The 16,415-nt window shown below is 47.0% G+C and overlaps 1 protein-coding gene across 8 annotated transcripts in view; it reads right to left on the reverse strand.

The window, feature by feature from the left end:
- Positions 1–313: 313 nt before the first annotated feature.
- Positions 314–16,415, reverse strand: part of SYNDIG1 (synapse differentiation inducing 1) — a 191,574-nt gene continuing 175,472 nt past the window's right edge. For all 8 annotated transcript variants that reach the window (XM_039531017.1, XM_039531019.1, XM_039531020.1 and 5 more), the window contains one exon: positions 314–1,576. In XM_039531017.1, coding sequence (XP_039386951.1) covers positions 1,418–1,576 — 159 coding nt within the window. In that variant the 3' untranslated portion in view covers positions 314–1,417. The remainder of the gene's footprint in view (positions 1,577–16,415) is intronic.

The following is a 16,415-nucleotide window of genomic DNA, read 5'->3' on the forward strand; positions in this document are numbered from 1 at the left end:
CTACAGTGCAGAAGCAGGTCCTCGTGCCTGGCTGCATGAACTCAGGCTGACAGAGCCTGGGCTGCTACCCCTGTACATTACAGGGAGCTGGCACCTGCAGCTGTCCGAAGAAAGCTCCACCACGCGCCCTACGGCTGTGTGCTGTGTGCTGCACTAAACGGTATAACTAGCCGAAAACTAGTTCTGGACGTGTTTGTACCCCTCCCCAGCGCCCTCCCCCCAACACACAATCCCAAACCAAAGGGAGAAACTAGTCACGAAATACAGAATTGGAACAAGAGATCTTCAGTGGCCTTCTTCGATAAATAAACGGTGCTGACAGAACCCAAATGAATGAATATTAAAACAGCCATTTGCAATGATCAATGTTTCAACATTATTATATACATATAGCACTCCGGTCAACCCACTCCCTTGAAAGAAATGCTAGATTTGAAAAAGAAAAGGTGGGGGTGGGGGTGTCAGAAAGCAAACAAGCCTCTTATTGTGGCCAGTGAAATGAGGACAATGTTTAGTTCCTTCACAGTGCACCACTTCAGTTGTCTATCGGGGGCAGCTGGGCAGGATTTCTAGGAATGAGCTGGGGTGCCAGGATGTTGGACTTTGAGTGCCCTCCTTTGCTGTTCTGTGTCCGAGTCTGCCCCGGGGTGGGCTACAAAGTGGTCCTTCCCTTTGTTAGTTCCCCGCTTGCCCAGGATATATTGCCGAGGGTTGATCGTATTTAGCTGCTGCACAGTCCCCTGAGGGAGGCGGAGGCTGCCTGCCTGCGTTACGTGTTTCAGGAGCGTCACTCACGCAGCATGACTGCCGTGAAGGATTAATTTTACAACAGATCCCATGCTAGACTAACGTCACGTTCCGTGCACTGAGCGTGTATGTGCGTAGCTGTCGCTAGGCATGGCCCCACCCCATTAGTTTCATTTTAAAATGAACCAAGAGCAGGAAAGGAAAATCATTTTCTCTTTTTTCGTCTTACGGTAGCCTACTGAATGCAAGAAGATTAGGCAACACTCTATGCTGAGGCCTCTAGCTCACCCTTCAGCAAACGCGTCCTACCGTCCAAAGAAAAACCTTCCGTGTCAGGACTCGCTCCTCTAAGAACCAGTAGCTGAGTGTGCTCCCGTAGCGTTCAGTGCAGCGCAGACTAACGGATTAACTAGCAAGCCAGGGCAAACCAGCGGTGGGGGCAAAGTTCTAGTTCACCAGTAGGAGCGAGATTCTTTTAACACAGTGTTGCGTAAAACAAAGAAGAGTTGGAGGATGAAAAGATGCAGGATGTGTGCACCATAAACCATCAACCCACTTTCCTGTCTTTCCAGTATCCAGCACCAGCATGTGTGTCTCATGGGCGTCCGAGCAGCTGTGGTTTTCTGCACTGCAGAGAGCTGCACAGGTGGTTCTTCCTCTCTCCTGAGCCTCACAAGTGGTTGTTCTTGGACAGGTAAGCGATCAGCGCCACGGCAACCCCCACATAGATGCCAGTTCCAATCGTGATTGACAGCACGGCCAAGAAGAGTGCTCGCCGGGAGCTGGAGCTTGCTTGGTGGAAGTCTCCCTTGGCCACTGCTTTGTTCGTCTGAAAGATAAACCGACAAAAACTGTATTTATTGACCCTGAAAATGAAGTGGACACACTCCTACACTACGGAGACAAATCTTATGATTCATAAATCAGTAACTCCATTAAGTTCCACTCAGAAGCTGATACCTTGCAAAATCTGGGCCTATCTGGGTGCTGCTGTGGTCACATCACAAGACCTAACTAATTTAGGAGATCAAATCTCATTTTCAAAGGGGCCTCTTTTGGCTTTCACTTTGGCCTCGACCTTAACAAAGCAGGGCAAAGCAGCTCTAAATGTTCTCATTACCGTACTGCTGTTGTGCCAACCACCAGCATATATTTATTACTGGCAAATGATTACCATAATTAGTGGGTACAATAGAAAGCAGTTACGCGGCCCCCGTCTCTCTTATGAATGAGTTGTACTGTTCCACAATGAATGCTCACACTGGGGACATGTAAGGTATGGGGGGTGGGGGGAAGGATTTGTGGGCATCAAATGGAACATTTCATGGGACGCACCCTGAGGTCATTTCTCCATTTCCACATGCAGTGTCCGAGGAGCAGTTTAAGAGCTGGGAACCCAGAGATCTACCGAAACGTGAAAATCACAACTGGCTCCTCTCAGATGGCCTCCAAGTGGCTGACGCGCTTCCTGCTTCACACGCTCGCTGCCAGCTGCCAGACAAACGTTCTCGCCAACCTGGCCAAAGCCGCTGCAGACAGTCACTCCACACGGCTTGGGGACAAGCGCCAGAGCCGTGCTGCTGTGGGACAGCAGGTTTGCAGCTGGAGGCTTTGGGTGCTCCCATTAACCAGCAAGGTTATTGCTCCTGTGCGTAGGTGCTTTGCGGAACTGGGGCCATATGGGTGCTTCTCCCTTGGCTTGGCTGCATAACACTGTATTTAGCTGCTTGGTCCCCAGCCTCAGGGACCTACAGGATGACCCTCACCTCGATCCCCACCCCTGACAGCGGCAGGGGAGGCACTGAGTATGCTCGGACGTCTCTTTCCCTAGCTGACTCGATGGCTCAGAGGCACAGTCCAAAGCTGATGGGAATCACCCCACTGAAACCAGGCCACTGAATTCTTCCCCTGTCTGCCCTAGAAAGCTACATGACAAGGACGCTGGATGGGAAGCTGCAAGGCTGCAAAGCGCTCCTTTGATTACTGCAGTTCCATTTGCTAACAATGAAAACCAAGAAGACAATGTCTCAACAGCATCCTTTCCCTGTTCAGAGCACTACCCCGTCCACCCCACGCCAGTGACACACGAAGGCCCAGATCCTCAACGCCATGGGAGGAGGCTCCTAGAGACCAGTGAGGATGTGGGACTTTGCCTCATTGACCGCAGTGGCATTACTCGTGTGCTTAACATTACACATGTGTTTAAGTGCTTTGCTGGGTTGTGACCCCAGTCAAACATTAGTTTCAGCAGCAAAGAATCCTGTGGCACCTTATAGACTAACAGACGTGTTGGAGCATGAGCTTTCGTGGGTGAATACCCACTTCGTCGGATGCAGGCTACCCCTCTGATACTTGCAACCAGTAGTTTGTATTTTAAAATTACCTTACTCCTAGGAACCCTGGATATGAAATGGTGCAGTGCATGGGCTGGCCCCACATGCAGAATTTTTAAAGTATATTTATTAGTAGGCTGAGCAGAATTCAATTTTACAGTATTGATGGTTATTTTTAAGCATATTTAAATGTTCACAGTTGTGGGCAATTACTTGGGGGTCAGACAAATATTTAGTGACAGGAGATGCTGAGATTCAAAAAGTGAAAGCTTTATAACTGTTAAAACACAAATTGTCATCATCACGTGTCAAAATATACAAAGTAAATCTCCTTCAATCAAACTCTCATACATTTTCAAACCGCATTTTTCTCACTTTGCCTGTGTGTACATTTTAATTATTAGCAATGGAAATATTTGTTGGTTGGCTTGGGTACGGTGAAATTAACATTTACCAATAAAAATGGAATCCTTCCAAGTCTAATGATGATAACACTATTATTTATTATTTGTACTGCCCGAGCACCTAGGAGCAGCAGCAAAGAATGAGAGGCTAGACACTGTGCAACCATGGAACCAAAACCCCAGTCCCTGACCCAGGTCAATAAACAGTTAGAAGAGGAATGGTATCACAGGGCTGACTCATAACAAGACCTACCTCTTATCCAGTGCTTGTTGTCACTGGATCTCAAAGCGCTTTACAAATGAGGTCAGTGTCGTTATCACCATTATACAGATGGGGAAACTGAGGCACAGAGCAGTGAGGTGACTGATCAGACCAGTGGCAGAGCTGGGAATAGAATCCAGGTCTCCAGAGGCCCAAGATGGTACTCTAGCCACTAGGCCACACAGCCTCCCAAATGGCATCTGTTACTCTGTGGGCTTCATGTTCTCACTGGCAGACTTACCCTTGTCAGTCAATTACAATATAGCCGGGGGTGGGGGGAAGGAGGGGGAGGGGCATAATGAATGCTTCGATTATATTTCTCGGTGCACAGACACTCTGTTTTTGACACGTCTCTGCCCGTCTCTAGCTTTCAAACCACTTCCCGCTACGCTGGTATTTCTCTTTTTACCATCTTGCTCCCTGAAGCAATTATGAGCAGCCAAATGCCAATCCACGAAGCTGACAAAAAGGCTGCTGGCCATTACATAGTGACTCTATTAGGAGAACTGTCTCTTCTGATTTATCAGCCTAATTCTTCTTGAGCATAATGGCTTATGAAAGCGAAAACAACACGTTAGCAGGAATCAGGGTGGGCTGGCAGGGGAGGAGAATAATTCTTGGGAAAGAGCGACAACTAAACAGCTGCCATGATGAGATTAACCCATCCTCCTCTGCCACCAGGTGAAGCTGCCGCTGACTTCCTGAGCAGCGCACGGTATTTCCTCAGCTCTTGGCAGCTGGCTGAACACACAGGCCAAAACTTTCCAAAGTGACGAGTGATTTCAGGGGCCTCCCGTTAGCCCAGCGAGGGCTTCGGCCAAGCAGGCCTGCCCAAAAGGCGGGGCCAGTTGAAGGGTCTCAGGGTCACTACACGAATGTACTAGTTGCTCTTAAGGCTTGGCCATAGGACCTGATCCCGAGCCCAGATCCCCAAAGGTATTTAGGTGCATAACCCCCATTTAAACTAATGTGAGCCAGGCACCTAAATACCTTTGGGGCTCTGGGCCTGGGAATCTTTCCATTCAACGGACTTTGGATCAGGCCCATAGCAAGAGGAGTTTCCATTTACACATTATATTTTATTCCTAACATGTGCAGACATGCACAGAAAGCTTCAGAGATTGTCGGTCCTTCCTCGGGGGACTGCGATAGCTTCAACTTGCTCCCCGCCCCCATGCCCCGGCTGTCTGCAGCAGTCTTAACAAACGGCTTGATCCAAAACTCTCTAAAGGGAATTAAAAAACCTCCTACTGCTCCGGCTCATACTCCCTTGGGAGATCTGTCTGGAACGCCCCAACTGCCATGCTTAGATCTGGCCTCGGTAGCCACTAAGCACCCCTGTCATCACACCCTACGTGCCACTGTAATAATCTTTGTACAGAACATGCCTGGTGAGGTATCATTTGAAAACTAATCACTCGCCGGTCAGTCACATCATGGTGACAGGTCTGTAGCAACATAAGTAAGGTTATGAATTCCCCTGTAGGATGGCACTAGCAGTATGTTCCTAGGGTGACCAGACAGCAAATGTGAAAAATCGGGACAGAGGTGAGGGGTAATAGGAGCCAATATAAGAAAAAGACCCAAAAATCGGGACTGTCCCTATAAAATTGGGACATCTGGTCACCTTATACGTTCCGGACCAGACAGCCCTGCCTAGGTAGAAAGGTAAAACTGGTTGGTCCTAACTAAGCAATGTGGGTTCACCTCAGTTTACATACAAGCAGTAAACAGGGCCATCAAGCTAACAAGTGGAGAAGATTTCAGGAGACAGAACAATTTGCATTTAGCAAGCAGGGGCGGGGGGAGAGGGGGCAGAGGGAACCAGCACTGTGGGGTTCTGGAGGAGATCCTGACCAAGGGGATGGGGTGACATCCATCTTGCTGGAAAACTCTGGGTGAGAAAAGCCATCTTGAAGAAAGACGTATCTTGCTAGGGTATGTTCAGTCACTAGAAAGCAGAGGGCAGTGCGTCCACACTGTCCTCGGTTTACAGCTCTCCACTGTCACCTTTTAATTTCCTGGTGATTTTGGTGTTCAGCTAAAAATAATGATTACATCATAAGCAGGGCGTGCAGACAAGCTCTGAACTCACACTTGGCATGATCATTGCTCAAATCACATTGCCTGCAGCTTCACGAGTGATCATTCGCTTTCAGGCAGGTCACTTTTCAACTCCCAGGAATAGTTTTGCACTGTACCCCTCAAAGCCAGTCTCTCTTCCTCTGTAGGTGATGTATGTTCTCTTTATCATGCAGTCATACGTGTACTGGTGTGTTCCCTTTGCGTTAGGAATTGCCATACTGGATCCGAGAAGTTGGAAAGGGTTCAGAAAAGAGCTAGGAGAATGACCTGAGGTTTGTGAAATCTGCCATATAGCAAAAGAGTAAAGGAGCTCATCTATTTCGCTTATCCAAGAAAAGGCAAAGAGGTGACTTGACCAAGTACCTACACGGGGCAGAGATGATGGCTCTTTAATCTAGCAGAAAAAGGCATAGTGAGATCCTATGGCTGGGAGCCGAAGCTAGACAAATTCAGATTAGAAATAAGACACACATTATTAATAGCCAGGTAATTAACCACTGGAACAAGTTACCTGGGATGTGGAGGATTCTCCACCAGTGGTATTGGTTAATGAAGACGGGGTATCTTTCTCAGAGATAAGCTCTAGCTCAAACAGAAGTTATGGGCCTGGCGCAGGAATGACTAGGGGAGGTTCCACAGCCCGTGCTATGCAGGAGGTCAGACAAGATGATCGTAATGGTCCCTTCTTGCCTTACACTCTGTGAGTCAGCCCAGTGGGCCATCTCGTCCAGGGCCATGTCTCTGACAGAGGCCAGAACCAGCTAATTCACTGGATGGTTCAAAAACCATGAAGTGGGCAGTTGTTGCCCATAGAAGATTCTTCCGCCTACACTCAATGTCCTGAAGCCTGAGGGCTTACCTCTCTTCCCCACTTCGGGGAGTTTATGATCCAAAGAGAATGGAATTCTATGAGGAGTCTTTCCATTGAATTCCATGGGCTCTGGATCAGCCTCACCCAGTTCAGCCATTCTCATGGGCCCTACATCACTGGTTGACTGCTTTAGTTCCTTGGCACCAAACTGCTGCCTGAAAGCTTCAAGGAAACAAAATTAACCTTGGTACAGTCAAGTCTTCAAAGTGAGGGTGTTGATCTCAAGTCTGATCCTGCAAGTTGCTAGGAATCCTTGACTACTATTGAAGCTGGTGTGAGTTCAAGATGCTCAGCATCTCGTTGAAGTCACTCAACTTGTAGGATGGTGACCTTAAATGTAACCTCCTCAGTGCCCCAGCAGGGATGTCTGCATTCCAACATGCCCTTTCCAAATGCAACCGACCTACCTCCACCACAAATGGACCGGATGTCACTCCCTTTACACCATCCATTCTTCACAGTTCTGTACAATGATGGGGAAGGTGCTGCTGGATGGAGGCATCTCTGCTGAAGCAGGGATACCGTTGTGGTGCATTCTTTGTGGTGTATGATGGTTGTGCTAGTGCCAAATGTCTCTCTCTGGGTGGGGGAGTAGAGGGCATTAGCTGATGCTCACTTTAATGTCTAATGTCCTTGCTTTTTAGGCTGTGTGTTAGGTGTATGAGGTTAAATCCTGTCTCCTTTGAAGTCAATGGCAAAATGTAGATTGACTTCAACGGGGCCCAGAGTTCACTTGTTATGTATAGAGCCATCTAAATAGACACACACCACACCACCGTGTATTTCTATTAATTTCCCAGCTATTTTAGATAGGACCTTCACCATAGCAATGATAGGGTTAATAAAAACCAGCATTTTTGTCAATGAGCTCTTTGTGAATGGAGCTCTTGCTACAGCAGAGATCCAGCTCTTGGTTAAGCTGTTCACCCCACGCAAAAGCAAAGGTCTTGAATTGCCGAACAGCTTTCATGGAGTTGCTGTTTTTGGACGAACCCGCAGTTACTTCACTTACAGCCTAACTCATCCTGACACGGTTCCATTAGCTCAGCCGATTTGCTTGGGAACCAGCTGAACACTTCCATGGAGATCCCAGTCTTCAATGAACTACTTCATCAAAATCTTCTTCTCAGACACAACCCAAACAAGCCTAGCAAGACCCAGTCCCCATGCACCCAGTTGTGGATACAGAAACATTACTGAGAGTACATACAAAAACCAGTTTTTTAGTCTTCTAATCTGTTCAGAAAGGGTTCCCTATCCCGTGTTGGAGAACAGAAGTCACTGGGTACATCTTATCTTTCAGTCAGAGGTGTCACCGGATAATTTGCATTCAAGAGATTTTAAAAAGCTGGCGGAGGAGCTTATTAATGTTGATTTTCAATAAGTCTTGGAACACTGGGGAAGTTCCAGAAGACTAGAAGAAAGCTACTGTTTAGCTTTACCAGGGTAAACAGGATGACCCAGGTAAATGTAGGCCAGTGAGTCTGATGGTGATCCTGGACAAGATAATGGATTGACGGATGGGGGGGGGGACTCCATTAATAAAGAATTAAAGGAGGGTAATATAATGAATGTCATTCACCACGGGTTTATGGAAAATAGATGCTGACTAACTTGATCTCTATTTTTTAATACAAGTTTAGTTGATAAAGGGAATAGTGGTGATGTAATATACTTAGACTTCTGCAAGGCATTTATCTAGGTGCCATGATTAAAAAACTAGAAAGGTATAAAATTAACATATTGTCCCTTGTTGTTTGCAGTGTTGTTGTAGCCGGTCGGTCCCAGGATATTAGAGAGACCAAGCGGGTGAGGTAATAGCTCTTATTGGACCAACTTCTGCTGTCTCTCTCACCAACAGAAGTTGGTCCAATAAGAGATATTACCTAAACCACCTTGTTTCTATAAAATGACCATGGCACACATGAAATGGATTAAAAGCTGGCTAACTAATAGCTCTCAAAGTGTAATTGTAAATGAAGAATCATCATCAAGTGGGTGTATTTCTAATAGGGTCCTGCACGGATCAGTTCTTAGCCTTTTGCTATTTAACATTTTTATCAATGACCTGGGAGAAAACATAAAATCATCACTGACAAAGTTTGCAGATGACACAGAAGTTGAGGGAGTGGTAAATAAGGAAGAGGACAGGTCACCGATACAGAGCGACCTGGGTTGGGTGGTAATCTGGGTGCAAGCAAACAATATGTGTTTTAATCCGGCTAAATGTAAAGGAACAAAGAATGTAGGCCACACAAAGATGGGGCCCTCTATCGTGGGAAGCAGTGACTCTGATTGCAGAGTAGACATCTCCATTGATGCAGAATGTTTTCTCAACTGGCTAACTACAGCTTAGAACTCCCTCATGATTAGCAACATCCTCCCACCTCCTTTTTTAAAATTAACAACAACAAAAAATCCCTAACTCCAAACTCTGACTATGTACAAATGATACTTTCAAGTATCAGAGGGGTAGCCGTGTTAGTCTGGATCTGTAAAAGCAGCAAAGAGTCCTGTGGCACCGTACAGACTAACAGACGTTTTGGAGCATCCGACGAAGTGGGTATTCACCCACGAAAGCTCATGCTCCAAAACGTCTGTTAGTCTATAAGGTGCCACAGGACTCTTTGCTGCTTTTACAAATGATACTTTGTAGCTTTTAAACTAGGAGCCCAAAAATCGTGAAATGCAGAAGGCAATTGGGGCCAATTTTTGATGGATTAGAACTTGGAAACTCGCGGATTTTCTTGAAACTTCTCCCAAAATTCCAGCTTTACTCAGACTATGTGCTGAAACTTTGGGACTGATACATTCATTGTGTTTTCCCCATAAGATAATCAGGTTCAACTCCCCCCTCAGTGTGAATCAGAACGTAACTTAGCTATGGCATCACAAAGCCCTTTCACAAATATCGTTCAGTTCAGCTTGCTAAAAAATGATAAATATACACGGAAGTGATGCAAATATCTGGTTCTAAGATCAGAACCACCTAGTAGTCTCTGACTGCCAGGATTCAGGACGACATGTTAAATCCACTATGAAAATAAAGAGAAACCTGTTAATTGGTATATATCTTCGTTTCAGCCTCAGTTAGCCAGATGTGCTACTTTTAGTAGAGGCAGCCCTGATTTGAAGCAATCTAGATCATGGCTGTCCAATTTTAGCAGATGAGCCATGGGGGAAGGTAAATGGGCACGTTCTCTATCTAACTCTGCTCCCGTTTGCCTTGCTTCTGAGGCATCAATGGAATGGAAAGCTCGTTTCTCTCTGCTGGCTGCTCTAACCTATGCCAGCGTCAGCACAGATCAACCCACAGAATCCGGGAGAGGGAACCAGCTGCAGGAACCACTCCTGACGTCTCAGCACAGGAAAGATCCTGAATGGATCAGACATCATCTCTGCTTCAAGCTGCAAGGGCAGAAGGAATTAAATCTAAAACAGCCCAAGGCTTCTAAGTGAAGACACAGTGACTGTACCATGTGTTACTGTTTTCATATACTCTACAGCCGACACTATTAGCTTGAAGTGAAAACAAGTAATTGCCTTAACTGGCAGGCTTTAGGGCCACTGTGCTGCAGATCTACCTAGTTCCACAGCCAAGCAACAAAGAGGGATCGAAAAGCACAATCACACCACGATAAACCACAACAGAGACAGGATTCAGAGTACTGCTCCCCACCTTGAAAATGTCCACTGGCCATGAGAATGGAAGCCAAGGTCATCTCCAAAATCTAATCTCCCTTTTCGCAGAACCCTTATTATGGTCAAATGCAGAAAACTTTTCACAGTGCTGCATTGGCTAAAAACTAGGCCAGATTCTCGGCTGGTGTAAACCAGTGTAACTCCACGGGAGTCAATGGGCCAGATCCCCAGTTGGTATCAATCGTGGCAGCTCCACTGAAGTCCATGGAACGACACTATTTTACACCAGCTGAGGATCTAACCCACAGTGCATGTACCTCCCAGCCACGAATGAAAAAAATTGTATTTTATGGGTAAAAGTAAAAACTGCCCCATGTTAGGTTATGCTAACAAGCGACTTCGTCCACCCATGCAGGGGCTGCAGGATTGAAAATAGCACGATCGGGCCACTGCTGAGCCACTTGGGTAAAAGAACACAGAGCGCAAGTGCAATTCTTCCCACGCCACTCAGCCTTGCCCCTTAGCTGGCGTAGCCTGGCACAGCTCCCCGGGTGATCGGATACAGCTCAATGCCTCTGCAAGGATCTCAGTTAATAAAGTCTCTGACTGAGGAAGGTACGCAGGCAGGAGCCCAGTTTTAAGAATGTGAGCAGTGCTCTTGTGCTTAAAATTAGGCACAGGCTGAAGTCCCATACTGCCCCGTGGCCAGGCTGGAGAGAGATATGTGTTAGACTTCCTTCAGCTTCCTCCTTTTCTCTTGCATGGCAAGATGGGGGTTGGCACCCACGTGAGTGCTAAGCCAGTTTAACTCAATCTTCAGGCTGCAAGTTCTGCAACAACAGGGCCAGCATGTTTGATAAATAAAAGATGTGACAGGCACAGAACATTGAAAGAATTATGAGTTGGGGAGAGTTCATCACTCACTGGACTGGGCACTCGCTCACTGCGCTGCCGACACAATTAGAATGTGGCGTGTGTTCTTGCAAAGAGTTTGGAGCCTGGCGCTTCACCGATTCGCGATTGTCCTTACATTCAAGCAACCCATAACAGGACTCTGACTCGTGTGCCTTGGATTTCCCGTGTCACTGCATGTGCTTGAGAGTTACTGTACCGTATGGCCACCGGAGCAGGCGGTGGACACAGCTGGAAGGACTCCAAGTCTGACAGCAGTGTGGCCGGAAGGACAGCTTTTAACCACGTACTCATTCTAGACGCTACGGTGGTTGAAAGATATTTTCTGCAAAGCTGTGGAAAAGCTATGGGAAAATTCCAATTTTGCTCAGCTACCAAAATGAATGTCTTGTTGCTTCAAGAGACTGCTCAAGGAACTGCTCTGGCATTTCCACCAGAGAGTCTGCAAAACATATTAATCATCTCTCTGGGCTGCGGGCCTATGGGCTTGAGGAAGATAAATATTACATCTCTGTAACTGCAAGTTAAAAATCAGATGCATCATACAGTGCCTCATACATTACACCCACATTGCTCACAAATGCCTCTTCTGTGATGCTGGCTTTTAAACCCAGAAACGCATCCATCACAGTTATCAGTTAAACCCTATGTCCTGCCCCCTGCCACGGCCTGAGCAGCTGGCAGTGTGCTGGAAGGTCCCTGGGGAGGTGTCCTCCATGCCAGATTGCGCTGTGTGGCTGCTGCACCAACCTCAGGACTGGAGGAATCTTCCTCCCTAGTCTGCAGAGAGGAACAATTTGAGGAATCTATGAATGTGATGCAATTGTTGTATCACTGACTGCCTCCATGTGTAGTGCGTCATTCATGGGCTGACAAAATCCCCAACACGAATCTCCCACTCCCTCTGTTAACCTTAACAACTGTGCTCTGGCTGAACAATGGGTATGCCAAGGAGGGGACCCGAGCTGGAAAACTGGTTTGACCAAGTAGATCTTCAGAAAGCCAGGAGTGGAGAATGGAAAATATCCAGACAGGAGAACAAAGGGACAGAGGTGACACAGCAGGTGTTTAAAAAGACAAAGGATGTTTGTGGCAAGAGAGAGGAGCAGGCATTCGCAGCAGAGGGGACTGCAGGGACAGCTGGCTGCAGGAGAGAGAGAGAGAGAGAGATTGGCTTCATGGTTCAGAAGAGAAGCTGTGTGCAGGCCTCTGACTAGGGATGCCACCAAGTGTCCAGGTTTTCCCAGATAGCAGTCCTGGGAAATCCATAAGGGTGCTCAGTGCACACTGCCCGCTGGGCAGTTTTGTGGGCTCAGGATCATCCTGGATGTCCCATTTTTTGTGCATCAGAGGTGGCAACTCTAACTCTGCCCAAATCCCAAAGCGCACCCAGAGTGGTGAGGAAACTGAAGCAGGGATGGCAAAGAGGCGAGTTCTTGTATTTCTTGTGCCAGCTCAACGAACAGGAACTGTGTTCAGAAACCTTTGGAAAGCTTGTGGCATGTGTTTCAGCTGCCACGTGTCCCCGAAGAGACAAAGTGTAAATTAAGTGCCCACAAGGATGAGGCTCTGGGAAAAGTTTGCTTAAGCTACTGAGAAGTCTGGGGGGTCTAGGGCAGCTGGGCCATGTGGTTCAATGTCCAGAAAGGGGTCACAGACAGAGCCTGGGCTGAGGAAGTGTTAGAGAGGCCGAAGGAAGAGCCAGTACTGCAGCCTTCTCAGAACCAGGGAAGCTTCTGAGTGCCTGGGCCCTGGGACAACCAGTAAAAAGATTTCAAAACCTACAGGCTTTATCCATCCTTTAACTGAGGTATCCACATTTCTTTTTGACTCTGGAGATGTGGCACAGGCTCAGCTCTGTCTCGGTCTCAGCAGAGTGGGGCCTGCGACATTTCAGTTTGTATTCAAGAGAAGATAAAAACTCCCAAGTCCAAGTGAGTTCCTGACACACCGAAAACAAGAGACTCGTAATGGGAATCCCGGGCACAAGAGCCCAGACCTAGCAGAACGCAGGGAGATATTGTTAGACAAGCACAGCACCAGCACAAGTTCATTTTAGTGCACGTGAAAGAATGAGAACTCAGCCCGACAAGGAAGACAATTCTGTCAGATAAATGCATCTAAGCATTGGCTGCCTGTGGGTAAGTGATCAGGACTTTCCCCCCAGCTTGGAGTAGAATTTGTCCCTTAACAATCAGATGCTTACGGAAAAGGATAAATGGACACAAATCAGATATTAGGAATGGCAATATACAAAAACCTGTAGGAGAACACTTCAACCTCCCTGGCCACACCATAGCAGATCTTAAGGTGGCCATCCTGCAGCAAAAAAACTTCAGGACCAGACTTCAAAGAGAAACTGCTGAGCTTCAGTTCATCTGCAAATTTGACACCATCAGCTCAGGATTAAACAAAGACTGTGAATGGCTTGCCAATTACAGAACCAGTTTCTCCTCCCTTGGTTTTCACACCTCAGCTGCTAGAAGAGGGCCTCACCCTCCCTGATTGAACTAACCTCATTATCTCTAGCCTGCTTCTTGCTTGCTTATATATACCTGCCCCTGGAGATTTCCACTACATGCATCCAATGAAGTGGGTATTCACCCACGAAAGTTCATGCTCCAAAACGTCTGTTAGTCTATAAGGTGCCACAGGACTCTTTGCTGCTTTTACAGATCCAGACTAACACAGCTACCCCTCTGATACTTGACACCATGCAAGGCACTGCATTTAGCCGTATGGAGTGGAAATCCATCAACCTCATGAAGAAACTTGCACAAATACAGACAGATATCATCTTCCTTTCCAAATGCAAATGGATGGACATCATACTAAATGGACTAAAGGTTAAAAATCCACTGCTATCTACATACTACACAGATCACAGTGAGAGACTATGCCATACTCTATCAAAGAAACTGAGGAACCACCTGATCAGCCTCCTATACAGCAAACAGGAAAACATCAAAAAAGAGCTCTCCAACCTGGAGACTCTCATAAATAACCAAACTTCCATACAAACGGACTTCACTAAAATAAGACAGGAGATCTACATTACTCACTTCACCTCTCTACAAAGGAAAAAGGACTGTAAGCTGTCTAAACTCCTACCTGCTACATGGGGCTCCAACCGTGGTACCCCTAACCCACCAAGAAATATCGTCAATCTATCCAATCACACACTCAGCCCAGAAGAAAAGTCTGTCCTATCTCGGGGACTCTCTTTCTGCCCTGCCACCCGCACACAGCCCATAGATAAGATGCAGCCATACGAATTCCAAGAATGCTGCCAATGGATGTTAACTGCAGGCCAAGTTCCACTGCACGGCTTTGTATTTCAAGTTTAGTCATTGGGGGAGGGACTGTGCAAAGGTCATCTAATCAATCGCTCAATCTAGAGGTGATTTACAGGGGGATTTTCAAAAGCACAAATGGCAGCGAAGTGCCCAACTCTTCTGCAAAGTCAATGGCAGCTGGGCGCCTCACTGCCATGCAACTCCCTCTGGTATCCCCTTACCCCGTCCACAGCCTCGCTAGTTCAGACAGACTGACAAAACGCCACGTCAGCGGCATGGTGGCTGGGTATTCTTGCTTCAAAAAAATCACTGCTTTCCTTGCAAACTTCTTCCGCGTCCCATCAGCAGCAAGAGACCTCTAATTCTCCCCAGCGTTTATATAGAGCTTTATACTCTCCAAGTGCCATACTGCTATTAACTCACTCACACACAAAGCACTCCTGAGAGGCAGGTAAGTATCATCGCCTCCATTGTACACGGAGGGAACTAAAGCAGAGAGCTACGTACCTTTCATGGGAGATGGCAGATCCTCTGCTTCTGACGGCAGAGGAGCTCTGGCAATTGGCACCATCTGAGGATCTGCCCTTGATCTTGAACCATATCTCAGCTGTGCCTTCCTTCCTCCCTGCACGAGGCTCTAGATCCCTGCCTGCTTGATGTGAGTGGATTCCCTCTTCCCACGCCCAGCCCAGTCAGATGCCCGGTAACGTGACACCTCGCAACTCTGGAAAATCTTTCCATCTTTCTAAATACACCCTGTTGGCCCCACTGTATGGAAGTGGCACTTGTGATTGTTTCTTGCTTGGCTGATTGTAAAATTTGTAACAGCAGCCTGGTGAACTTTGCTTTTCCTGTGATCAATATTCTTCTTCTGAGCGATTGCTGCTGTTGTACCTTTGCAATACATGTGCAGCCTGCACCCCACAGACACACACCCCGCGGGGGCTGTGCAGGCCCTCAGATCTTCAACTCGGATAGACACATTTTGCTGTAAGACTGTCACAGTTAGGATACTTTTCTAAGTGTGCACCTGGCTTCCAACGAGCCAGATTTTCCTCCTCATTATGTAGCTTTTCACTGAAGTCATGTCCACAGATCTTATACAAATCAGACTAATCAGACACATTTCCAAGATACATTCAGTCTGTGCATTCATCTTGGATTTCTAGTTTTTCTTTTGGGATAATGCCCCCTGCTTTGCGTTCATCAAGCAGATAACAAAGGATGAATTCTAAGAAAGGAAATGATAAAATAGCCACCCTATGCCGTATCCGAATACCCAGCACTGGTGTTTGTACATTAGGAACCGATCGCCCAGCTGAAGGAGGTTTTGCTATTCTACTTCTTTGAGAATATTCAGCTCAAATCAAGCCAGTTTCACCGTATGTCGTCTACCTGCCAATTTCCCTCTTTTCTTCTTTCAAAGGGTTGGAGATGTTCTGCCACAGAGTTTAAAAACGGAGTCTGGAGCTTTAAAATTCCTCACTTTGTTTCGGAAAGAGTAAGTCCAGCGCTCCCTGCAATTGCTGTATGTTAGTCTTACGTGCTGGTTCTCCAGTCCATGCATCTATCTGGCATTCTTGCCTATCTTTAAAGTGAGAACTGAGTCAAAAGGTCGTTAGCACGATTACTCTCCTGCTTTTTCAGGTGTGTCCATTGTAGTTTACCTTCGTGTTCCTAAGCCAACAAACGTCTATGGGTCAGTGATGCCTGGCTGGGGCCGGGATGGCCTGGGGACAGGAGGGGACTCCCACACATCTCACTGTCCCATAGTTCCTCATGGGAATCCAGCAGAAAATTAACCCCGTGGGAAACACGGATGAGTGCAGCACCTCAGGTGACACAGTTTTATCTGCAGCCCCT

This window comes from Mauremys reevesii, linkage group 3, assembly GCF_016161935.1.
Source record: "Mauremys reevesii isolate NIE-2019 linkage group 3, ASM1616193v1, whole genome shotgun sequence".
Classification (NCBI taxonomy): Eukaryota; Metazoa; Chordata; order Testudines; family Geoemydidae; genus Mauremys; species Mauremys reevesii.